Source organism: Lipophrys pholis, assembly GCF_963383615.2.
Source record: "Lipophrys pholis genome assembly, contig: SCAFFOLD_25, whole genome shotgun sequence".
In the NCBI taxonomy this organism is placed as follows: domain Eukaryota; kingdom Metazoa; phylum Chordata; class Actinopteri; order Blenniiformes; family Blenniidae; genus Lipophrys; species Lipophrys pholis.
Window position 1 is genome coordinate 1,084,396 of NW_028292149.1, and position 26,586 is coordinate 1,110,981.

The following is a 26,586-nucleotide window of genomic DNA, read 5'->3' on the forward strand; positions in this document are numbered from 1 at the left end:
GTTCTGAGCTGCTGCTGTGGACAGGACTGAAGTCCTGGCTGCTCCACAGAGACTCTCCTCATCACCTCTCATCTCTCTCATCTCTCTGCAGGTGGAGGTAGAGCAGAGAGGACGCTGTGTGTCCTGAAGATCCATGAGGAGAGCAGAGCTTCATCCAGCAGTGAGCGACAGAGGAACCACCTGAAGATCAGCAGAGTGTCAGTAGAGCAGTGTGAAGAGCTGTGAGAGTCCAGCATCGAACCAGGGTTCCTCTGGATGTGATACAGAACCATCACTGAGTGGACCGAACCTACTGCTCCTCCTCATCCTCCTTCTCTTCTTCCTGCTCCTCCTCCTCTTCCTCTTCCTCCTCCTCTTCCTCCTCCTTCTCTTCTTCCTCGTCCTCCTCTTCCTCCTTCTCCTCTTCCTCCTCCTGCTCTTCCTCCTGCTCCTCCTACTTCTCCTCTTCCTGCTCCTCCTCCTTCTCCTCTTCCTCCTCTTCCTTGGGCTCCTCCTCCTCAGCCATCTCCTCCTCCTCTTCCACATCCTCCTCCTGCTCCTCCTCCTTCTCCTCTTCCTGCTCCTCCTCCTCTTCTCCTCTTCCTTGAGAACTTTTTAACTCCCTTCTCTCTCCCCCTCCTTCACTAATCCGCCGCCGCTCCTGTTATCTGATCAGATAAGCTCACACACACACACACAGTCACATTTAGCAGCCAAACTGCTATCTGGTGCTGCTAAACCACATCCACATCCATCACCAGAGTTCTAACTGCATGTCCCGTTAGAACTCCGGCGCTCAGAACCGGGCCGACAAAGTCCACCAGTCTTTACGGGAGTAGATGAGACCGCGTCGTTCCGAGACCCCCTCACACATATTCGCGTGACAGGCGTCTTGTTTATCTGGTCGCTAAGAATCCGCTGCCTCCCCAGAAAGAGCGAGTCAAACGCCTCTAGTGGTCGCGTTGGTCATCGCAATCCCTCTTGACGTCCACCTGGTTGACACATCAGGCCATTGCGCTCTCCCTCTGCCTGCCAGAAGAGGCTGCCGCACGCCCTTAGTGGTTGTCACGGTCACCACACTGACCCGCCAACGTTTGCCTCCCTCTGGTGGACACTCGAGGTCATTACACCGATTCCAGTCATCACTCCAGGCCAGACACACACACACACACACACACACACACACACACACACACACACACACACACACACACACACACACACACACACACACTCTTTGTACATAGTGTTTGCTGTTTGATAGATTAGATCTCCGTGTTAGATGATGTTTGCTACTTGAATGTGTTGATTTATGAGACGATTTCAGAATTATTTATGAATTAATACATTTTTATTAATAAACGCCTGTTAGCTGAATTGAACGATTCTTGGTGATTATTGTGTATTTATTGTTGACAATTCACTGGTTTGTAACAGTCTGTGCTTGGATCTCACACCTCCCCTTTTATTTCAGATTGTTATATTTTTGCTCAGAAATATTAACTCACTTAAATAAACCTTTTACAAACGAGACTGATATTTTGGTATTAGCTATTTCCAGTTTATCTGGTGGTGCCCCCCCCTTTTCATTATTAATAAATAACGAATTTATTCAAATTAACAATTTCTCATTAATAACTTATTTTTGATAATTTATTAACTTTTAAGTAATTACTCAATTACTTTAGGAGTTGTTGATGAGTAAATGACCGTTTACTTCCATTAATAATTTACATTTTTCATATAATTACTTCCAGTGATTTATTACTTTTAGTAATCTATTACTTACAGTAATTTAATGCTATTAACCAACCATAAATCCCAACAACCTGAAACAGATGTTAACCAGGTGTGAACGGCCCAGAAAGACCTGATGAGACACACAAGCTGAAGAGGCTCTGACAGAACTCACTCAGAAACCTGAGTCACTTCTCTGGCAGACAAAACAAACTCCTCCATTTCTTATCATCTTCTTATCATTTTTATCATCCTGTCTTCTATCAGCTGTTCTTGTGATGATGTCATGGTTCTGAAAGAGTTCTGCTCCTGCTCCTGTATCCATAGCAACTGTGGATGGAGCTTCAAATAGCCACAGTCCACCGTGGTCCCTGAAGGTCTCCTGAGTAGGACATTACAGTCGTCCTTCATCACAACAAGTTGCCTGACGAGCTCAGTCGCTAGAGCATGAGACTCTTCATCTCAGGGTTGTGGGTTTGAGTCCCACGTTGGGCGGTGCTCTCTTTTCAGGCAGTGGTTCACAGTGATGAATCCTACAGCTGACCACTCGCCACTGTGGCTCCCTGAGCATGACCTTTGACCCCCATCAGCTCTCTGATTCCTCACCAACTCCACCCATCCAGATCTCTCTCCGTGATCTGGATTGACAAACATTTTCATTCCTTGATAAGCGTTACTACAAAGCAGGTGATCAACTCAGTAATTCAACCAGGCTGTTCCATCCTGATCAGAGTTTGTTTCATATAAAAGGGGCGATGATGAAATAAACAATACTAACTCTTCTCTTATGTTCTCATGAGAGGCTCTAATACTCTTCTGTAATAACCAGCTGGTCTGAGCTTCTTAAAAAACATCTCCAACAATGTGTTTACAGTCTGTGGCAGACAGAAGAACCAGACAGGAGCTAAGCTGTGCCGAGCCGAGTGAATTCATTCTATGATGCAACAGTTACCATGGCAACATGGCAAGCGCTCCTTTCTGACATCACTGTGATGTCATCAGTCTCAGTATCTCCTCCATGACGAGCAGAACAAAATGAGAAGTGTTGAAATGTTGAAGTGTTGAAGTGATAGAAAAGCTGCAGTGAGAGTCCTGACAGGAACCAGCAGGAGAGATCACATCACTACAATATGAGCTTCTCTTCAATGGCTTCTTGTTCAATCTACAAGAGAATTTAAAATCCTTCTTTAACCTCTAAAGCTCTTAACAACCAGGCTCCATCCTAACTTAAAGAGCTCTTAGTCCCATATTACCCACAAGAACCCTTGGTTCCTCCATTTCAGACACAAGTTGTCCTCAATCAACTTCAACACTTGAACTTTGGTTTAAAATGTGTTTCTTTGATATTTTGAGATTAAGGAATTATGTCACCAATGAGCCTGAAATATATGTTTGGAGGTTTTCAGGAAAACAGGAGCAGCTAGAGAAAACCCAGGAGGGACAAGGAGAACATACAAACTCCAAGCCGGCCCTGACTTGAAGTGTGGAAATGCTCCAAACCTGCAGCTTTATGACAATCACTGGAGTCCTTTAGCTTCTTCAACATGTCTGTTCGTTGGTCTACGAGGATGATTCTCACTTAGGGTGTGAGAGGTCCCGGGTTCAATTCCTGGATGAGCCTTTTGGTCATCAACCATGATCCTTTGTGTTAAATTTCAGAAGAGGTTTTGACTTTGTGTGTGAGAATCCTCCTCCTAGACCAACCAGCAACATCTTCAAGAAGCAAAAGGACTCAACCAACAGTATCGGGGCTTTATTCAGTTTGAGGAGCTTTCAAACAGCAACGCCGACACATTCCATGATGAACTCATAAACAGTGGAGCTAAAAGGGGGATAGTACTATAAGTGGTACATAGTGACTCTGTGCTACAAGGAGCCAAGACGGTAGATTCTGGATTTAACAGGTTTTTCGACATGTGTGAATGATATGATCAATAACAGAGGCCCTATTATATACGTGTAAATATGTATATATATGTTGTATACAACTTTATATTGGTTCAGTTATGTGCTTTTAAATAAGTATGTTTCTTCCATAACATATTTGCTTTTTGGTTCGTTTAATATCAACTGGCCCTACAGTTTATCACATGTCACAATGTAGTATTTAATAGTCCACAATCTATTACAATTTACCATTTGAAGTCCATTTACATCAAAATACAATCCACACTCTCTGTTCTGCCTTCTGTCTCTGTTTCCATTATTAATCCTACAAATTGATCAGCTGTGTCATTACAGGCTGTCACTGTCACAGTGTCTAATGTTGGATTGACTTTGTTTTAAGTAATATCTTGCTGTTGATCTATGATTTTATTTCATATTTTGAAACAAAGCACCAATACGACTACAAAATTAAGGGCAGAACATATGGACACTTAAGGTGAGAACTGAGTGACTTCAGTTGGGCTTTCTTCAATTCAGCAGATGAGAGAGACACCTCATGGAGATCAAAGGAGATCAGTGCCTGTTGCCATGGAGATGCTGCCTGCTCAGTGTTGTAGCGACCTAGTCTACCTAGTTAGCATTGAGATGAGCTAATGGATATCATGCTAACTCGGTTCCGTAAACAAATGTGGCTTTGGTGAACATCTGTGCTCTACCGAGTGTAGGTTGGTAGGTTATTGATACTTTTTCACTGTTACTATTATTTTCTGATACTTTTTCACTTCTACGAGTACTTTATTGAAATGTCTTTACACAGTACACATTAGCTAACATACATATTAACATTCAGGAATAGTGTGCTGTGAAAAAATAAAATAAAATTCTCATTCAAGGTGGACAGAGGTTTGATGAAAAACACAAAAAAAGCCTCTAAACTTAAAAATCAAAATGTTGCATCATCTGTCCTCTATTATGGAGACGATACGAGTCGGCAGCAAGAGACAAAATGGAGGCACAAAGATTATTATCATAGGAGTGTAATGATTCTAGAGTGTAATGTGTAATGATTCTACCAATATAAGAGCCAGAATACAGCTGAGCAGGTCTGGGAGGGATTTCTTTATTTCTCTGCCATGTGTAGTGAACTAGAGGTAAATATAGCAACATATATAACATATATGAACATCCCAGCTGCTCTCGAGTTGCTTTGTCTGGATCAGTCAACCAGGAAACTGAGAGATCCTGGATGTGTTGATCAGGGTTTGTAGTACAGACCTCAGGGCAGTTTGGATTGTGGTGTGTGGCTGCTTGCTGGAGGTGAGTATTTATGGAAGTGTTGTCTGTTAGTGAGGATTTCATGGTTGTAGTCAGAGCAGTTTATGATATATATCACAAATCTGTCAACTAAATCATTACCAAACAATTTCTTAACCAACATGTGTCTTTAATCAGATGAAGAAATCAAACCCATCATCCAGTACAAAGCAACACTGTTGCTGCAACAAAATCCAGGAAGGATTGCTGCAGAAAATGAGCGACTCTGTTAATGAGTCACTTTGTGAGATTCTACAATATTAATTCATGGGACAATAGAAACACTGTGATCAGTCAGTTTCACTTTATTCCAGCACAGACGTTTCAGGCAGAGCTTCCTCACTGCTCTTCCTTTACTTTACATTTTCATTGAGTTCTTTTGAGGCTCCGCCCCCCGTGTGAGCCTGTTTGTTTGTTGGAATATTAATTCCTCACTGTCACTATGTTGTATCACTGGATCAAGGTGACTGTTACTCAGTACTACACTTATTATACAGTTCTTTACATGTGTGATCAGAGTCCTGCCCTGATCAATTCCATAGACCAATATACAGTCACAGTGATAGCGCCACCTGGTGGATGGACAGGAAGTTCTGCAAAATGATGCAGTATTTCAACTTTGTTATCATATTGTATGATGAAAAAGTATATCAACATTTGGATTTTTTATCAAATTACATTAAAAGAAAAAAAACCTTATTTTATTTTCTCATGAGTGGCCCTAAAACTCTTCTGTAGTAACACGTTAGTCTGAGTTTCTTAAAGAAACAAACATATTGAACAATGTTTTTACAGTTTGGATGTGATATTATCAAATAGTTCTGTCAATTCTTAAAATAAAAGAAGTGACCCCCCCAAAAACAAGAATATTAATCATGAAAAGGTCTTTATTAAAAGCTGCTAGTGAATTTCAGTCCACCATGTCTGTGGCAGACAGAAGAACCAGGCAGGAGGTAAAACTGTGCTGAGCTGAGTGAATTAATTCTATGAACAACAACCCAAATTTCGACAAGGTTTTGGTGACGGTGTCACTCTGGTTCATCTTGTGGATAAAACTTTGGTCTGAATGAAACTTTCCCTCCGTTGAAGGAAAACGACAGGAAGTGAGAGAGAGGGGAGCGTGTTTCCCTTTAAGAAATGTAACAGGTGGAAGTGGAGCGAGTGAGAGACATGAGAGCTGCAGGGCAGGAGACACAACGTGATTTGTCCTGCAGGACAACGTGGTTGTTTTATTGTAGGACAAGAAATACCAGAATGAAAGGTTTGGTGAGTGAAAGTATTGTTGGGGTTCAGGTTTGATCAGAATATGCAAATTACTCTAGTGATCGGCCAATGGAAGGTTCTGAACCACCAGAGGTAATTTACATATAAACAAATCATCAAACAGGTAAATTGTTATCTACTTTTGGACAATTACTGATCACTAGAGGTAGACCACCAAAGTAATGGATTACTGGAGTAATAGATTACTAAAGCGATGTACCAAGTGTTCCTGTGGGCTCACCACCTGCAGGAAGGTTCTTAATCAGGTGTGATGTGATCTGGGTGACAGTGCTCAGACTGTCACACCCGCAACCCGGAAACGGATAACCGGAAGAATATGGATGGATGGATGGATGGATGGATGGATGGATGGATGGATGGATGGATGGATGGATGGATGTACCAAGTGTAAGTTATGCAGGGCTACAAGGGTTGATTAAAGTAAATAGTCAGTTGTTGTCCTTCCACAGCGCTCGTTTCTGTTTGGTGAAGTGAGCCGCGCCAACATTTTTATGGTAACTCGTATTGGGAACTTTACGGTAATGTCTCAAGCAGAGTTGAGCTCTCAGTTTTCAAAATAAAGGACATTTTGAAATGATATGGTTTCGACTTTGTTTTTCGAATATGGACTGATTAGTAACTCGTGTTGTGGGAGACGTGATACAACACAGATTTGGAATCTGTTACCTGGGAGTTATTAAGCTCCAGAAAAGTTTTTTTTTTTTTAGAAATATGTGAATATCATAAAAAAATTACCATTAACAGGTCACAGGAAGAGCTGTACCTTCATCAGCTTATATACTTATGGGATCCAATACAGACTTTGAGCCAGTAGGTCGCATGACCTGGAAGCTACTGAGCAAAATTACTATATTTTTCAAAAATATTGTAATATTTTTCATTAAAACCATTTAACACTAATTCAACGACATTTGTCTGAACAATCATGACTAGTGACACAATACAACACTGATTTGGAGTCAATAGGTCACATGACCTGGGAGCTGTTGAGCAAAATTACTGTATTTTTCATCACATTTTAATGAAAAATACTGTAATTTTGCTCAATAGCTCCCAATTCATGTGAGCCACTGACTCTAAACGAGTGTTGGATCATGTGAGTAGTCAGTGTTGAGACACATGTCATTAAATTAGCATTTAGGGGAGCTTTGTGGGGGGCTTCACACCCACATGGAGCCATAGCAGAGGATTAAACTACAAGTGTCACCTGGACTGTGGAAACCTACTGAAGAAAGACATGAAGCCACTTCAGTTTCAGATCTAAAGATTTGGAAGACACAAGGGTTAAGAATTTCAGCATTTATTTCATGGTATGTACACCGTTTTTCATCAAAGCTTCAGGTCCTGATGGACGTGTGTGTGTGTGTGTGTGTGTGTGTGTGTGTGTGTGTGTGTGTGTGTGTGTGTGTGTGTGTGTGTAGGAGAGAGAGAGAGGTGAGTGAGGGTCTTAGAGTGTCTTTGTTGTCTTTCTGTCCCTGCTGTTACCAGACAAGCATTGATAGTACCTGTCTGCTCTCACATTGTCCTTTTACCTCCTCGCCTGCTGCTCCTGTTGCTCATTGGTTGGTTGGTTGCTGCTTGGCTTTGGTGAGTGTGTTTGTTGCCTTCAGGGGCAATGGGAAATAAAACCACGACATGAAAAAACAAACAAGACCAACCATTTGTAGGAGGGGGTCATGGTGATGTTGGACTCACTTTGTTTTTTATATGTTGATTGTTCAGGTGTGAGACTTTATTTTAATTTTTGGAATAAAAGCTGTTGATCCAGTCTGTTTTTGGCAGCGACCAAATTCAGTTCAGATCCACATCAGAATCTTAATGTGATTTGTTAACAAGTGAAAGAGCCAATAGGTTGTAAGGGCCCATGACTCCACCCATCTCAAATGTGACACTTCATGCAAGTCCTTAAAACACGTACATACATACATACATACATACATACATACATACATACATACATACATACATACATACATACATACATACATACATACATACATACATAAAAACCAATAATTAAATGCAGCAGATGAAAACATAACCTAACTTAGTTGGTGAAATTAATAAATAATAATTTTGTCAAGATCAAAGTGAAGATCGAAGTAAAATAACTTTGATCATTTCCATTCTTTTATGACATCACTATGACATCACCAAACAGAGTCAGCAGATAGAACCATCAGGGTATCGCACTTTACAGCCTCTCTGGGAAAGTTCTGGAAGACATAGTACTCAACCAAGGTTGTGTCTTGTCAGCCCTTCTGTTTGAGATTTTCATGGACAGGGTGTCGAGGTGCAGCTGAGGCAAGAGGAGACAAAAACTCAGGGAGGCTGACAGTAAGGTAAGGCTCTATACTTTCTATTTCATTGGACTTATACTTTGTTACAGGTCTGTGCTCTCTCTCTCTCTCTCTCTCTCTCTCTCTCTCTCTCTCTCTCTCTCTCTCTCTCTCTCTCTCTCTCTCTCTCTCTCAGCCTGCTGGTCACTTCATAAGAACAACCAGTCCATCAAAGAAAATTAATTCTTCATCACATCACAGCTGAAGCTCCAGACATTAGCCGACATTTTACTGTGTTAATGTGACGTAGCTAAACTGTACAGCTGAAACACTAATAACTAATAATTAAAAACATAATGAATGCGATATATCTTTGTGTCCATTGAACCATCAGCTTAATTCATCCATGTAAAAATTCCTGCAAACTTATTTACAACACATTCAGGCAGTAGGTAGGTCATAAACATTTTAATAAACTGGTGACATCTTATTGGTCCATGCAGAGACGTCCCCCTCCGTCCCCCCGGCTTTTATTAACACATGATAAATTTGAGGTTCAGAGTCAGTGCTGTCACCAAAGATTGCTGAGATATTATCATTGTAATGTTTCCTTGTGACCATGATCATATAGTGGTTAGTACTCTGCATTGGGGCCGTGATGGTATAGTGGTTAGTACTCTGTGTTTTGGCCGCAGCTTCCCTGGTTCAACTCCGGGTCACGGCAGTGGCTCCTAATGTGTTGATGTTGTCGTCACTCATGAAGTTGCTTTATCATCAACTTGTAGTCTGGAGGAATCTCAAGTAGATTCTAACTCCTTTAAAATCTACCATCAGTATGTCTCTCTCTCTCCTAGTTTATCTAGAATAAAATAGTTACTCACTATCTATTATATGTTGTTGCTTCTGTTCATATTTATTTCTGTTCTTAAATTCTATTAACATTTCAGTACAAATATTAGGGGTCCATATATTGTGCTGTGGAAAATGGACCTCGGGGTTCAGATTCTATCAGGGTCCTTTTACAATCTTACACCGGCACTGAGCCTCGGTGGAGCCTCGGCCAAATAAAGCCTCATCAACCATTTTCTTTATTTTCTGACTCCACCAGATGGCGCTGCTGGTTTGAAGATAGAGGCTGAAAGATTGGCAATGAAGTGTGCTTTCAAACATTTGTTGAAGAGACAGCGCCATCTAGCGCCATCTGCTTGTATGGAAGACTGCCTGAGAATAGCAGGTGCTGTGAGCTTTTAATCCCCCTGGCTAGAGGGGGCGCTCTTCTTGCTCTTTTTCAACTCAAATGTTTGGTAAACGCTGTGTGACCTGGAAGGAAGTGATTAAAAGGGCCTTTCTGACCTGAACCTGAGGGTTATCAGTTAGTAAACTAAAGAGCAGTACTCCCTGTCAGGGAATTGAACCCCCAGCTCCCATATGACAGCCAGGATTCTCTCCACTATACTAAGGAGGAGATGTTGCTATGCATGCTGTCTGTCAGGGTCGTAGCCAGCTGCTGTAGGCAATCATCAATACGCCAAGGGCTCACGATAGAACTGTCAACTCATGAAGGAACTCCAAACTTTGCCTGCTGACAAGGAACCTTAAACCTTTTCATTGCCCAGGGGAACCAGGTTGTTCTTTCCTCCAGCCATGAGTGGTCCACCACTTGGTGTGACATCTGCAATCTGGAAACTCCAACAATCAACTCACCATCATGAACAAGCCCTGATTACACCCTCATAAGCAGTGTTACCACCTTGAAAAAGGATTACTACTGATTACTAGTTACTCTTCAGGATGGGAAATGAACTGTTTCCAGGTAAAAAAAAGAATAAATATGGAAACCTAAGGTTAGAACTGAGTCAATTTATTTACAAAGTGACTCAAACTCAAAGTTAGGCTTTCTCCTGTCCGGTGGACATTGCTAATTTGCATATTGCAGGACTGACTCCAGCAGACTCTAACCTTCAGTTGTGGATGAAGTTTATCTGCAGATACTTCTGGACAAAAAACCCTTGAGTTATTACCTCCTGCTGTGATTGAAACTCCAGTATTTAAAGCTTGTAGCTCACAGGTGTGTTTAGTTGCATAATAAGAGAGCGACAGAGTCCATCAATGTCTCATTACCACCTGTGGATTCTATTCAGCAAATGAGAGAGGAACCTCATGGAGATCAAAGGAGATCAGGGTCTGTTACCATGGAGATGCTCCCTGCTCAGTGTTGTTGCTACCTGGTCTACCTAGTTACATCTTCATTTTGATTTAAAAAATACATTTTTGTCAACATCAATGTCAAAATCAATGTACCTTAAAGTGAAACTCTAAATGGGAATTGATGTTTTTGAAAAAAAGTCCAAAGTGAAAAAAGTTTCTTGTCAAATCAAAGTGAAAAAATTATCTTTGTCAAATTGAAGTTCTTAGGTTGTTATCAACTTATAAGGAAAGTCTCTCCTCTGTGACGGCCGGGAATCGAACCCGGGTCAACTACTTGGAAGGCAGCTATGCTCACCACTATACCACCGTCACTACTCTGAGTGGCTTCACCTGTCAAAGATGATGAAGAATATAGAGCGATGGTGAAGAAGACTTGAAGAAGTTTGTAGAATGGGACAGAAAAGTGTCTCTTGTTTGTGAGTGAGACGTGTCAGAGCCTGTTTGTCTCTTGTCTCCTCACGATCAAGAGACACTAACTCACTATTAATCTACTTGCTGCTGTTGATGTCAGACATAAAGCTTGGAGATGCTGGGGATTGAACCCACAACCTCATACAGCTAAATCCTTGTTCTGGTGGTTTTTATTGAACTGAATGAGTTGATTTAAGACAAGGAGGACAAGCCCTGAGCAGCATGTGTCCCTCTCTCACCAGGACCCTGTCCCTCTCCCACCAGGACACTTTGGATTGTGGTGTGTGGCTGCTTGCTGGAGGGGAGGATTTATGGAAGTGTTGTCTGTTAGTGAGGATTTCATGGTTGGAGTCAGAACATTTTAGGAGATATTTCACTAACCTGACAACTAAATCATTACCAAACAATTTCTTCACCAACATGTTTGTAAAGATGGATGTATTTTAAACATTAAAATATTACAACTCAACTTCCATTGGAAAAAAACCCCAGCTCAATTTAGGGTACCAATAAATGATCGTGGAAACTTTTTTTTTAATTTTTTTTTTTTTAAATCGGGTCTCAGTAACTAGCTGCTCCCACATTACTATGGACGAGGGGAGGATCCACTCTGGATGGTCTCTAGTCCATCACAGGACAAACAGTCACGCACACACACACGCACACACCAGTTAAACTCACATGCTTGTTTTTGGACTGTGGAAAGAAACCAGAGTAGCTGGAGGATGGATGGATCCATGGAAAGTTTCTTCTTCAGTATTATGAATAGAAACATCTACAAACGTGAAAATACAATGAAGAACACTTCTGACTACGGATCAGAAGGTTCCAGGTTCAACTCCTGCCTTGCTTGACAAAGCTTTAGCTAACTTCAGAGACAACATTTCCCTTGTTGTTGTTGGAACCTTCACATTATTCTACAAAGAACCCAAAAGCCTTAAAAGTCATGGATTCTTTAAAAAGTTGAACAGAAAAACTTTCTTCTATCATTTGTTCCCAAGATTCACACCAATACTGAGTAAAGGAAACTTTTTCCTAGTGGACATAAGTCATGTCTGTATATTATATCCATCCATCATCCATCCATCCATAATCTATCATCCATCATCCATCTATCCATCCATTCATCCATCTATCCATCCATCCATCCAACCATCATCCTTCCTTCCATCCATCCATTCGTCATCCATCTACCAATCCATCCTTCCATCCATCCATCCATCCATCGGTCATCCATCCATCAATCCATCTACCAATCCATCCATCCATCCATCCATCTGTCATCCATCTGTCATTCATCCATCCATCCTTCCATCCATCTACCAATTCATCCTTCCATCATCCATCCATCCATCCATTGTTCCATCCATCCATCATCCATCCATCCATCATCCATTCAACCATCCATCCATCCATCATCCAGCCATTCATCTATCCATCTGTTATCTATCTGTCATTCATCCACCCATCCCTCAATCCATCCATCAATTCATCAACCTTCCTTCCATCCATCCATCCATCATCAACCAATCCATCCATTTATCGTTCCATCCATCTGTCATTCATCCATCATCCATCCATCCATCCATCTGCCATCCATCCGTCATTCATCCCTCCATCCATCTACCAATCCATCCTTCCTCATCCATCCATCCATTCATCTACCAATCCATCCTTCCATCTATCAATCCATCAATCATCCTTCCTTCCATCCACCATCCATCCATTCATCCATCATGCATCCATCATCCATCCAACCATCCATCCATCCGTCATCCATCCATCCATCATATATCCGTCATTCATTCATTCATCCATCCATCTATCAATCTGTCATCCATCTGTGATTCATCCATTCATCCATCCATCTACCAATCCATCCATCCTTCCATCATCCATCCATCCATCTATCAATCAATCCTTCCTTCCTTCCATCCATCATCCATCCATTCATCCATCATGCTTCCATCATCTACCAATCCATCGATCGATCAATCATCTATCCATGTTTGGATTCATCCATCATCCTTCCTTCCATCCATCCATCCATCCTTCATCCATCCATCCATCCATCATTCATCCAACCATCCATTCTTCCGTCATCCATCCATCCCTCCTTCCATCCATCCATTCATCAACCTTTCTTCCATCCATCCATCCATCCATCATCCATCCATCTATCAATCTGTCATCTAACCATCATTCATCCATTCATCCATCCATCTATCTACCAATCCATCCTTCATCATCCATCCATCCATTTACCAATTCATCCTTCTATCCATCCATATGTCATCCATCCATCATCCATCCATCAGCCATCCATCATTCATCCATTCATCCATCTATCATCCATTTATCAATCCATCCTTCCTCATTCATCCATATGTCATCCATCCATCATCCATCCATCAGCCATCCATCATTCATCCATTCATCCATCTATCATCCATTTATCAATCCATCCTTCCTCATCCATCCATCCATTCATCTACCAATCCATCCTTCCATCCATCAATCCATCCATCATAATTCATTCCATCCATCCATCTGTCATCCATCCATTCAGCCATCATGCATCCATCGTCCATCATCTACCAATCCATCCTTCGATCCTTCGATCCTTCGATCCTTCGATCCTTCGATCCTTCGATCCATTAATCCATCTATCATCCTTCCTTCCTTCCATCCATCCATCATCCATCCATCCATCATTCATCCATCCGTCATTCATCCATCCATCCACCCATCTATCATCCATCCATCATCCATCGGTCATTCATCCATCCATCCATCTATCCATCCATCCATCATCCATCCATCCTCCATCCTCCAGCCTCCATCATACATCCAGCATCCTTCCTTCCTTCCATCCATCCATCCTAATTTGATCCAGTAAACATGTCCAAGCAGTAGTGTTGTGTTTTTGCTTCTTATTGTCAATAGAACCAAGAGTGACTGATAATCTTGTATGATCACTGGACCTTTTGAAAGCAGTCAGACTCTCATACTGTACCAGTAGCATCTGTGTCGTTCACAACCCGCCTACATCTTAACTGGACTTTCTGTGGTGGACCAAACAACACAGTTGGGTCACACATTAAGCATCTTTACATTTAAAGAGATTCAGACCTCAAACTCCAGAGATGCTTTCTGCTACATTTAAATAGTAGGAGTTGATGGATTTAAACCACTAGTAGAGCTGTCTTTGCCGAAACCCGGGATTGAACCAGGGACCTTTAGATCTTCAGTCTAACGCTCTCCCAGCTGAGCTATTTCGGCTTATATGAGTTGGTTTCTCATGAAGATATGGAAATTTAACATCAGAACCCTTATATTAACTACCGGATCACCACAGGATCAGCTTGGTTTCCATTGCATCCATCCATCCATCCTTCCCTCCCTCCCTCCATCCATCCATTCATCAACCTTTCTTCCATCCATCCATCCATCATCCATCCATCTATCAATCTGTCATCCATCCATCATTCATCCATTCATCCATCCATCTACCAATCCATCCTTCCTCATCCATCCATCCATCTTCCAATTCATCCTTCTATCCATCCATATGTCATCCATCCATCATCCATCCATCAGCCATCCATCATTCATCCATTCATCATCCATCCATCATCCATTTATCAATCCATCCTTCCTCATCCATCCATCCATTCATCTACCAATCCATCCTTCCATCAATCCATCTGTCATCCATCCATTCATCCATCATGCATCCATCGTCCATCATCTACCAATCCATCCTTTGATTCTTCGATCCTTCGATCCTTCGATCCTTCGATCCTTCGATCCTTCGATCCATTCATCCATCCATCATCCTTCCTTCCTTCCTTCCATCCATCCACCCATCATCCATCCATCCATCATTCATCCATCCATCCATCATTCATCCATCCATCCACCCATCTATCATCCATCTGTCATCCATCCATCATCCATCCGTCATTCATGCATCCATCTAACATCTGTCATCCATCGGTCATTCATCCATCCATCCATCCATTGTTCCATGCATCCATCTATCCATCCATCCATCCGTCATCCATCCGTCATCCATCATCCATCCATCCATCCATCCATCCATCCATCCATCCTAATGTGATCCAGTAAACATGTCCAGGCAGTAGTGTTGTGTTTTTGCTTCTTATTGTCAATAGAACCAAGAGTGACTGATAGAGTGAGTATGAGAGTGACTGATACTCTTGTATGATCCCTGGACCTTTTGAAAGCAGTCAGACTCTCATACTGTACCAGGAGCATCTGTGTCGTTCACAACCCACCTACATTTTAACTGGACTTTCTGTGGTGGACCAAACAACACAGTTGGGTCACACATTTAGCATCTTTACATTTAAAGAGATTCAGACCTCAAACTTCAGATATGCTGTCTGCTACATTTAAAGAGTATCAGACGTCGTACTCCAGAGATGCTACATGCTACATTTAAAGAGTATCAGGCCTCGTACTCCAGAGATGCTACATGCTACTTTTAAAGAGATTCAGACCTCAAACTCCAGAGATGCTGTCTGCTACATTTAAAGAGTATCAGACGTCGTACTCCAGAGATGCTACATGCTACATTTAAAGAGTATCAGGCCTCGTACTCCAGAGATGCTACATGCTACTTTTAATGAGATTCAGACCTCAAACTCCAGAGATGCTGTCTGCTACATTTAAAGAGTATCAGACGTCGTACTCCAGAGATGCTACATGCTACATTTAAAGAGTATCAGACATCGTACTCCAGAGATGCTACATGCTACTTTTAAAGAGATTCAGACCTTGCACACCATAGATGCTACATTTATAGAGTATCAGGCCTCGTACACCAGAGATGCTACATGAGACATGCTTGAGGGTTTCAGACCTTACACACCATAGATGCTACATGCTACATTTAAAGAGATTCAGACCTGGTACACCAGAGTTGCTACATGATACAGGCTTATGAGTATCAAGCTTCTCACGCCATAGATGCTACATGCTACATCTAAAGAGGTTCAGGCCTCATCTCTGGTGTTGGAGGCCTGATACGCTTTAAATGTAGCATGTAGCATCTCTGGTGTAAGAGGCCTGAATCTCTTTAAATGTAGCATGTAGCAACCTTACATTTAAAGAGTTTCAGGCCTCATCTCTGGTGTTTGAGGCTTGAAACTCTTTAGCATGTATCATGTAGCATCTTTGGTGTGTGAAGCCTGATACGCTTTAAATGGAGCATGTAGCATCTCTGGTGTACGAGGCCTGAAACTCTTTAAATGTAGCATGTAGCATCTTTACATTTAAAGAGATTCAGACCTCAAACTCCAGAGATGCTCCATGCTACATTTAAAGAGTTTCAGGCCTCGTACACCAGAGATGCTACATGCTACATGCTACATTTAAAGAGTTTCAGGCCTCATCTCTGGTGTTGGAGGCCTGATACGCTTTGAATGTAGCATGCAGCATCTTTACATTTAAAGAGATTCAGACCTCCAACTCCAGAGATGCTACATGCTACATTTAAAGAGTATCAGGCCTTGTACTCCAGATGTTATGAACTTACATTTTGTCTCACTGACTAACTAAGTAACTAACTAACTAAGTAACTAAGTAACTAACTAACCAAAAATTTAGAAATTTATTTAAAAATACACAATATATAAATATATTTATGTGTAGTCAACATCGTAGTACTGTCGGTAAAAATGTCTGTGATGAAGGTTGAGTTGGATGGTTTCATGGAGGATTCATGTCAGACGGTGAGTTCAGTACAGCTCCAGGTCGGGCTGTCTGAGGTGGGGGAGGGGAGCCATCAATTAAACACCTGCTCTGTCTGCGCCACAGTATTGCTGCTGTTGCATTCACTGAGCGTGGGAATTACTGGGTTACCAAACTCACTACTTTTTCTGCATAAAACTACACAACTGTTGAGCTCGCACACGTTTTGGTGATCATTTCAAGAACAAGCAACAATTTTAGCTCCATTTGATTCTTCGTTTTAAAAGACTGATTAAAATTTAAAGGCTTTTAAAGATTTAAAAGGCTGATTTACTAGCATTTAGAGAGTTAAAGTTCTGATTAGTATTAAGCATTTGATAGATCTTATCAGTACTAAAAGTATTACTAAGATATAACCCAGTAAGTAGACAAAATATAGAGTTCAGTACTTTTATATCAGTTTTCAAAAGTGTATGTTTTTGTCTTCAATGATTTAAGAGTGTGGTTACTTATTTCTGAATGTGTTTCAGGATAACACCACCAGTTAAATTTATGTTTATTTTTGTTTTATTTGTGTATGTTTACTTGAAACATTGGTTTTTGTTAATATGTGAAATGTTCCCAATTTGTCTTCACAGAAGATGAAGAACAAGGAAAAGGAGAAAGAAGTGGATGAAGTGGTATGTATTGTTTTTAAGTCTTATTTCTCATTTTGACGTGGATCATACCAAAATAATGGACATAGAGTTTATTTAATAAATTCACGGTGTCCCAGAAGGGCCAACATCACAATACAACAGAAAAAGCCACAATACAACAGTAAAAACTCAAAATGCAACAGCAAAGACCACAAATGTGACTGAATCATCCTACTTAACTAGTTATATCAGGGTTGTCCAGCTCCGGTCCTGGAGAGCCGGTGTCCTGCAGGTTCTAGTTCCTCCCTGCTTCAGCTTACCTGAATCTAATGATGATGTCATCACCAAGGTTGTGAAAAAGCCCAATAAGGAGCCCTCCATTGCAATCAGGTGTGTTACAACTGGGAGAGAGCTAAACCTGCAGGACGCCGGCCCTCCAGGACCCAGTTTGGACCCCCCTGAGTTATATTAATAAAGTTGAATTGAATTGAACATCTGACAAACATCATATTTTGGTATCATTTCAGGAGGATTGCATATCAGAAGATAGTTCTTCAGAAAGCAGTCATGGTGAGGACAGTGATTATGTCCCATTGTCTTCTGAGGCCTCAGATGATGACATGGTTCCAACATTGAAAGGAACAAACCCAAAACTTCAAGAATCGGAAAAATCTCACAACAGAAATATAACTGATTCACAAAAATGCACGCTGTTCAACAGAAAACTAAGGGAGACATCGACTCGGATGAAAACAGAAACTCTGAAGATTGGAACAGGAACGAAGATGATGACGATCAGGGTAGGCCGCATGTCACGGTTAAAAAATGCTCAAAAGGAGAAAGTGGGACAATAATAAAATAAATACATCTGCTTGTATTTATTTATTTATTTTTATGTATGTATGTATGTATGTCTGTCTGTCTGTCTGTCTGTCTGTCTGTCTGTCTGTATGTATGTATTATTTATTATGTATTATGTGTTATGTATGTACTGTATGTACGTGTTTTAACTACTTGCATGAAGTATCACATTTCAGAGGGGTGGAGTCATGGGCCCTTACAACCTATTGGCTCTTTCACTTGTTAACAAATCACATTAAGATCCTGATGTGGATCTAAACTGAATTTGGTCGCTGCTAAAAACAGACTGGATCAACAGCTTTTATTCCAAAAATAAAAATAAAGTCTCACACCTGAACAATCAACATATAAAAAACAAAGTAAATCCTACATTAGACACTGTGACAGTGACAGCCTGTAATGACACAACTGATCAATTAGTAGGATTAATAATGGAAACAGAGACAGAAGGCAGAACAGAGAGAGTGTGGATTGAGCAATTTTTTGTTTTCAAATTAAAGTGAACATCAATCCACTTCAATAAAAAAAATAAATCTTACTTCACTATTCACTATTCGCACTTGGGTGCCAGGGGTCCTGGCATTCCCTGATGTGCCCTTGAGATTACCATGACCCCCTCCTACAAATGGTTGGTCTGGTGTTTCTTTCATGTTGTGGTTTTATTTCCCATTGCCCCTGAAGGCAACAGACACACTCACCAAACCCAAGCAGCAACCAACCAACCAATGAGCAACTGGAGCAACAGGCGAGGAGGTAAAAGGACAATGAGGACGGAGAGACGAATGAAAGTCAGTACATGTAAACTTAAGATGCTATCAGAAGATCAAGTTTTTGACACGATGACTGTTGAGTAATTTCATCTGTGACGTTAGCAGAAGCAGCTTTTCCAGCAGAAGTCTAGTAAATATGGTATAATGGTACTTAACATACTACAGCATGGACAGTTTTAACCACGAAGGGACTTGAACCCTCAACCTTCTAATCCTAAGTCAGATGCCTTATCCATTAGGCCACGTGGTCCCATGACTCCAACATTTCAACCAAACACTGACAAACTCACTTCCTTGATAAAGTGTCAGGTGTGTTCAATAATGTCAAAAGGTGGACAGTTCATACATTTATACACACTTCTCTATTGTCTCAACATCTGATCCTGGTTTTAGCTCCTTTATGGATTTGATGTTGACTTTGACATTGTGTCCTCCACATCCTGCCACATGAGTCAATCTGCTTGAAGGTTCAAATCTGCTGTTTTCACTGCATGACTGTTTCAACTAACTATTTGCGTTACAGTAATTCTACTATTTTTCATTTGGTTACCCCAAAAATACATAATTGAGAAGGAATTAGGTTTTCTCAAATTATAAAGAAACACCAGTGAAGCTGGCTCAGTTTTTTATTTCTTTAAACGTAATAAAATCTTACCAGGATGTACAATGGAGGTCACTGACGTCTACCTCCCTCTGGTGGACATTTGTGGTCATTACACTCATTCCCCACTCAATCACACACACACTCGTTCCCTTCTCTCTTTCACGCACGCACGCACACACACACACACACACACACACACACACACACACACACACACACACACACACACACACACACACACACACACACACACACACACACACACACACACACACACACTTTCTTTGCTGGCTTTTGTTTTGTATTGTGTTGTTTGATGAGATCTGACTTGATGTTTATTGATCAGATGTGATTGGTAGATTGATGATTCAGGAATAGACGTTTGTTAATAAACACTTAGTAGTTGAATTGAAGGATTCTTGGTGGTTTTGGTGTTTTTCTGTGACGATTGCTGGTTGGAACAGTCAGTGCTGGGATTCCCAGCCTTCCTTCCCTGTTTCATTTAAAGTTCTGCTTCTCATTCCAACCAGGAAGAAGAACTTCACTCATTTAATAAGACTGATGTTTAGTTTAAGATCCTAACTTCAGCTGGAGCCCCGACTCTCTGATTAAGTAACGGTAATATTCATTGATTAATAGTTTGAATGGTTTAAATCAGTTTCAATGATTTTAACACTTTCAGTAATTTAATACACTTAAGAGTTGTTGGCTAATGAATGCAGGTTTATTGCTGGAATAACCCGCATTGCTTTTAAATCATTTTGGTGTCTAATTACCCGCAGTATTATTGATTGATTTAATACTCAGTTAATTTAATCACAACTTGAATTGCCTCTAAAGCTATTGGTCGGTGACTTCATTGCAGATATATAATTAGTATTTCTTATTAATTAATAAATTAATACATTTATTTAATTAATAATCAAGATTGTTTTTAATAATTTTTCAGTGGTTTTCTTGCATCTCAGCATCTAATTATCCAGAATTATTAATTAATAAATCACAAGTTTGTTCAGTTGATAATCCTAACTGCCTTTAATTCATTTTCAATGGTTTGGCACATTCAAGTAATTCATTGTATTAATTAGTAAACCACGACTTTACTTAATTCCAACTCCTTCTTGATTACTTCTGATTGTTACTAAATAAATAACACAATTTGTTTAATTAACAATCTATCCTAAATGACTTGTAGATCACCCTCGGTGATTCATTCCACTGAAGTAGTTTAACCTCCCTTCAACTATTAATTTATAAATCCCAGATTTGTTTCATTGATAACCTGAATCATAAATTACTTCCTGTAATTTAGCCGTCACTGGTAATCAAGTACTGTTGATCATTGATTGGTCAATAACCATTTGTGACTCCGAGCAGTTTGAGTTCTTCCCAGGTTGCTTCAGCGAGTCGCCTCCTGTGGCTCCACAGATGCTTTGGTAGTTCACACCAGTGACCCGCGGTTGTTAACCAAGGAGTGACCAGTCACTCCTATTGACCAGTCACTCCTATTGACCAGTCGTATCACTTGTGGACCGCCTTAGTGATCTGAGACCTCTGGAGGTTCCTCCCGTCAGGTGACCCTTTATAGGTCACAACTGTCGGTCGACCACTGACTATTTACTGTTATCAACCCTTGTAGCCCTGCATAACTTACACTTGGTACATTGCCTTAGTAATCTATTACTCCAGTAATCCATTACTTTGGTGGTCTACTGCTAGTGATCAGTAATTGTCCACAAGTAAATAACAATTTACCTGTTTGATAACTTGTTTATATGTAAATTACCTCTGGTGGTTCAGAACCTTCCATTGGCCGATCACTAGAGTAATTTGCATATTCTGATCAAACCCGAACCCCAACACCACAGAGAGTCTGGTTGTGATGAAACAATGAGTGCTCATGTTCTCCACTGAAATGATTTTCTCAACAAAGCAAAGCAAAGAGAACCCATGACCACTGACCACTGCACCAATGTGATAAACAACAACAACTGACAGTGCTGATAAAACATTTACTCAGGTACATAGTTGTATTCATAAGATGAAAGGTTATCAAAGTGACAAGTTTCTCCTTGGAGGATGAAAAAGTTCAATACCTCGTGACCAAAACAATAAATGGTCATAACTCAGACATTGTGCATTAAACTTCACATGCTGTCTCCTCTATCCTGTCATGATCTACTTCCCTCAATATTTTAATGATGAATCAATAATTATACAGGCTGTTGGATTTAACAGGCAGCTTGTGACCGTCTCTTTCAACTGATTCTGGCTGTCTTAGATGTAAATATTTTTTGCATTGTCCATCATGTTTTTGTCATTTGTCAACTAGTTCTGGCTGTCAAAAAGACATCCAGAATTATGGCCTGGATGGATGGACGGTCTTGGACGTCTATGAATGTTACTTGCTCAGTGTTGTTGATCTGCAACAGACGCTGATCTCCTTCAATCTGCTTTGATCTCAACAATGGAGACAGCATGGAGCCAACATCAAAGGAGATATATTCAAAGGAGAAATCAGCTTTATTCAGCCCCTTCAGCATTCACACTTGCATTTTCTTCTAGAAACGCAAACCTGTAGTTACAGCAGACTTCCTCTTTGATGGCTAATATTGAAGTTTGAGGCGTGGAAACAAAAGCAAATTGCAGACTTCCTGTAGGATTTAGGTCAGGGGTGTCAATGTGTGATTTTTAGATCTTGATGAGACGAACAAGTGAGTTTTGGATTGATCCCTATGACATTCCTACTGGCCGTGGTGTTTGGTTTTCTAATATATTTGAATAAGAGGAGGCAGGCGGCGGAATTCGGCATTGCATTCTTCGACAGCAAATACAATCCAAACCACTCCAGTAACTACAAAGTTGTATAGAAGTTTTGAGCAGAAGTGTCTCCTCTGTCAGTTAATAGTGTGTTGAAGCTGATATGATGTTCACCCTCAGAGGAGGTAGTGTTTGAGGGAGAGCCAGATTAAATTTGGGTGGTAAATCTTATTTTGAAGGGCACGTTGTGGACTTCCTGTTGGACTTAGGTCTCCACGACAATCCTAGAGAGATCACACCATGGCTGTGGTGGTCATTTTAGTAATTGTAAGTGGCGCTAGAGAGCACATTTTGGCACTTTGTAGGTTATTTTTTTACATTTTCTTATAGTGTGCACCAGTCCTGATGAGTGTGCCAAATTTGTTGAGTTTTGGAAAATGTTTATGGGTCAAATTATTTTTTGGGGGAAATTAAGAATGCCGCCTACGCATTAAAAGTGAGGCAAGTCAGGTGAAGTAGGGCTGAGTAGGTACCAGTGGAAAAGCAGCATAAGCTGACCAGTAAGAAAAAAAACCACGGTGTGATATTTATGTCAACTGTTCACAAAGTAGGGTTCAGAAAAGGTCTGTTGTATTGGCCGGGAATTGAACCCGGGCCTCCCACGTGGCAGGCGAGAATTCTACCACTGAACCACCAATGCTCACATAGCAGCTGATTTCTCCCAAGAGAGGTCATGTGATCCAACTGCTGTGCTGCATGAGCCCCTCCCCCACAGTTTGAGTGACACTCTGCTGTGGTGACACAAGCGTATGTGCAGAGTTTGGCTCCGCCTCTGAGAGACTAGTAGCTGTCTCACACCTCTTTGTTAGTATAGTGGAGAGTATCCCCGCCTGTCACACAGGAGACTGTAGTTCAATTCCCTGACAGGGAGAGCAAAACCTATTAGTTTTGTGATTGAAAACCATGAGGTTCAGATTGGGATGCAATGCAAATCATCTTGGAGAATGCTCGGGGCTTTGAGCTCGGCTGGAAGATTAAAAAACAATGGCCACTGATTTGGAGCAGCATGAAGACCAGAGACTCAAGGACGAGAGAAAGCTGAAGTCGTCCTGACAGAAAACAAATCTTATCTACATTGGGACACCCCCAGACGTCCAGAGGAACGGCGCCTGTGACTGGCGGTGCCATGGCTCGTCTCCTGCTGTGTAGATTATTAATGCTCATCTTTTCAACAAATGTGATCAGATCAGCCCAAATAACAACTGGAAAGAGTAGATGGAGGACAAGTTTGATAAACAGGACAGGTCCAAACAAACGTTTCCTCCTTTTACAATCGATCCCGACTCACCTGAACACTTGCTGCTGTGTCGGGACCAGCTGGAGTTCAGGTGACCGCTGGACGTGCCTTCGACCAACCCCGCTGAGCAACATGGACACTGTCTTCGTGACATCAGTTACAATCCTGCTTTGCTCAGCTGAGACGACTAGTCAAGACCAGGTCATTCCTCTCCCCAGCAGACCTGGAGAAAGTAATACATGTCTTCATCTGGTCCAGGCTGGATTACTTTAACTCCCTTTATTCTGGCATCAGTAGGCTTAATGTTCAAAGACTGCAGCTGGAGCAGAATGCTGCTACCAGGTTTTTAACAGGCACCAGGAGGAGGGACCACATTTCACCAATCCCTTCTTCCTTTCACTGGCTGCCTGTCAGTTTTAGAAGAGATTTTAAAATGCTACTGCTTGTTTTTAAAGCCTTGAATGGTCTGACTCCTCCAGATATCAGAGACCTGTTATGATAATATTAATTACTAGAGGTTTGTATTCCCTGAAGAAAATGCAAGAGTGAATGCTGAAGATTGAATAAAGCTGATTTCCTTTCATCTCAGCATCTCCATGACTCCAGTGGTGATCTCTTATCAGATCAAAGGAGATCAGTTCCTTTTGCCATGGAGATTTTCAGATCAAAGATTTCCTCTGGCTTTGATCTCTGTTAATCTCCATCTGGTGCCTCTCCCATCCACTTTCTAATGAAAGGCTTGTTATTGTTCTTTTTCACAACCTCGGTGATGACGTCATCATTAGATTCAGGTATGCTGAAGCAGGCAGAGAACTAAAACATGCAGGACACCAGCACTCTAGGACCCAGTTTGGACACCCTGATGTAGACCATCAAGAGATAGGTTAGTTTTATCCTACTGATGATGTGTTGCTGCAATAGTCATCCTGCTCAGTTTCAAGTTTCTTCCCACAAAGAGCCTGAACAGGGATTTGAACCCTGGACCCTCAGATTAAAAGTCTGATGCGCTACCAACTGAGCTACCCAGGTCTGCCAACACAGTGTTGTGTGTCCATATGATTCTCACTTATGAGTGAGACGAAGCAGACACTGATCCTGACCACCAAGGTGCAGAAGTGGAGACTCTTCTTGCTCGCTGTTTTGAAACTCATCAAATTGTCATCCATTGTTCCTTCCTGAAGATGCTGAAAAGCTCCGCTCTGGATTTGAAAATAATCAGGAAACATCTGAGCAGACTGCTGGCTGTATTGCATGATATTTTCTCACTGCCTGATTGGCTGCAGGTGAGAAGTTTTTTCTTCAGGAAAACCAGTTTTCTCTCCATTTGAAGCTGGAATGAAGAACTGCTTGGTTTTACAGCAAACCTGAACAGGGATTTTAATGGTGGAAGCTCTGATTAAAGAGCATTCATTGATAACGATCATGACTTTTCAAAGCTTAGTTTAGCCTGGTTCTACCAAGTCGTACGTTCTAGAGCGGACCAGGACAGTAAGGTAAAGCAAAGCTCATCCGGACCCAACTGTGTTGTTTGGTCCACCACAGAAAGTCCAGTTAAAATGTAGGCGGGTTGTGAACGACACAGATGCTCCTGGTACAGTATCAGAGTGTGAATGCTTTCAAAAGGTCCAGTGATCATACAAGAGTATCAGTCACTCTCATACTTTCTCATGGGTCTATTGACAATAAGAAGCAACAACACAACACTACTGCTGGGACATGTTTACTGGATCACATCATGGATGGATTGATGGATGATGGATGATGGATGGATGGAATATACAGACATGACTTATGTTCACTAGGAAAAGGTTTCCTTTACTCAGTATTGGTGTGAACCTTGGGAACAAATGATAGAAGAAAGTTTTTCTTTTCAACTTTTTAAAGAATCCATGACTTTTAAGGTCTTTGTAGAACAATTTTATGGTTCCAACAACAACAAATGAAATGTTGTCTGTGAAGTTAACTAGAACAGTATCAAGCTAGCCAGGAGTTGAACCTGGAATCTTCTGATCCGTGGTCAGACTCGTTATCCATCGCGCCACTAGCTCCTTGCTGTGCTTTGATTTAAAATACTGAAGAAGAAACTTTACAAGGATCCATCCATCCTCCAGGTACTCTGGTTGCCTTCCACAGTCCAAAAACAAGCATGTGAGTTTAACTGGTGACAGTAAATGTTTCCAGGTGTGAAGGTGTGTGTGACTGTTTGTCTCTGTGTGTTTGTCCTGTGATGGGCAGGAGACCATCCAGAGTCTTGATCTCCTGCCTTATTTATGACAATGAGTTGATTCCTTTAGCTTCTTGAACATGTCAGCACATTGGTCTAGGACAGGGGTGTCCAAGTTCGGTCCTGGAGCTCTGGCGTCCCGCGGGGTTTAGCTCTCTCCAAGTTGCACCACACCTGATCACAATGAAGGTTCTTGTTATGGTGCTTTTTCACAACCTTGGTGATGACATCATCAGATGAAGAGAGAACTAAAACATGCAGGACATCTGGTCCAGGCTGGATTACTGTAACTCCCTTTTTTCTGGCATCAGTAGGCTCAATGTTCAAAGACTGCAGCTGGAGCAGAATGCTGCTACCAGGTTTTTTTAACAGGCACCAGGAGGAGGGACCACATTTCACCAATCCCTTCTTCCTTTCACTGGCTGCCTGTCAGTTTTAGAAGAGATTTTAAAATGCTACTGCTTGTTTTTAAAGCCTTGAATGGTCTGACTCCTCCAGATATCAGAGACCTGTTATGAAAATAATAATTACTAGAGGTTTGTATTTCCAGAAGAAAATACAAGTGTGAATGTGGAAGGTTGAATAAAGCTGATCTCCTTTGATGTCAGCGTCTCC

At 41.2% G+C, this 26,586-nt stretch overlaps 2 protein-coding genes across 2 annotated transcripts in view; one reads left to right on the forward strand and one right to left on the reverse strand.

Moving 5' to 3' along the window:
- Nucleotides 1-1,366, forward strand: part of LOC308128131 (protein NLRC3-like) — a 229,169-nt gene extending 227,803 nt beyond the window's left edge. Inside the window, exon 12 of the mRNA XM_080493783.1 lies at nt 92-1,366. Coding sequence (XP_080349909.1) covers nt 92-127 — 36 coding nt within the window. The 3' untranslated portion in view covers nt 128-1,366. The remainder of the gene's footprint in view (nt 1-91) is intronic.
- The window catches only part of LOC308128129 (NACHT, LRR and PYD domains-containing protein 12-like), a 417,457-nt gene that overhangs the window by 258,462 nt on the left and 132,409 nt on the right, over nt 1-26,586 (reverse strand). The gene's annotated exons all lie outside the window — the stretch shown is intronic.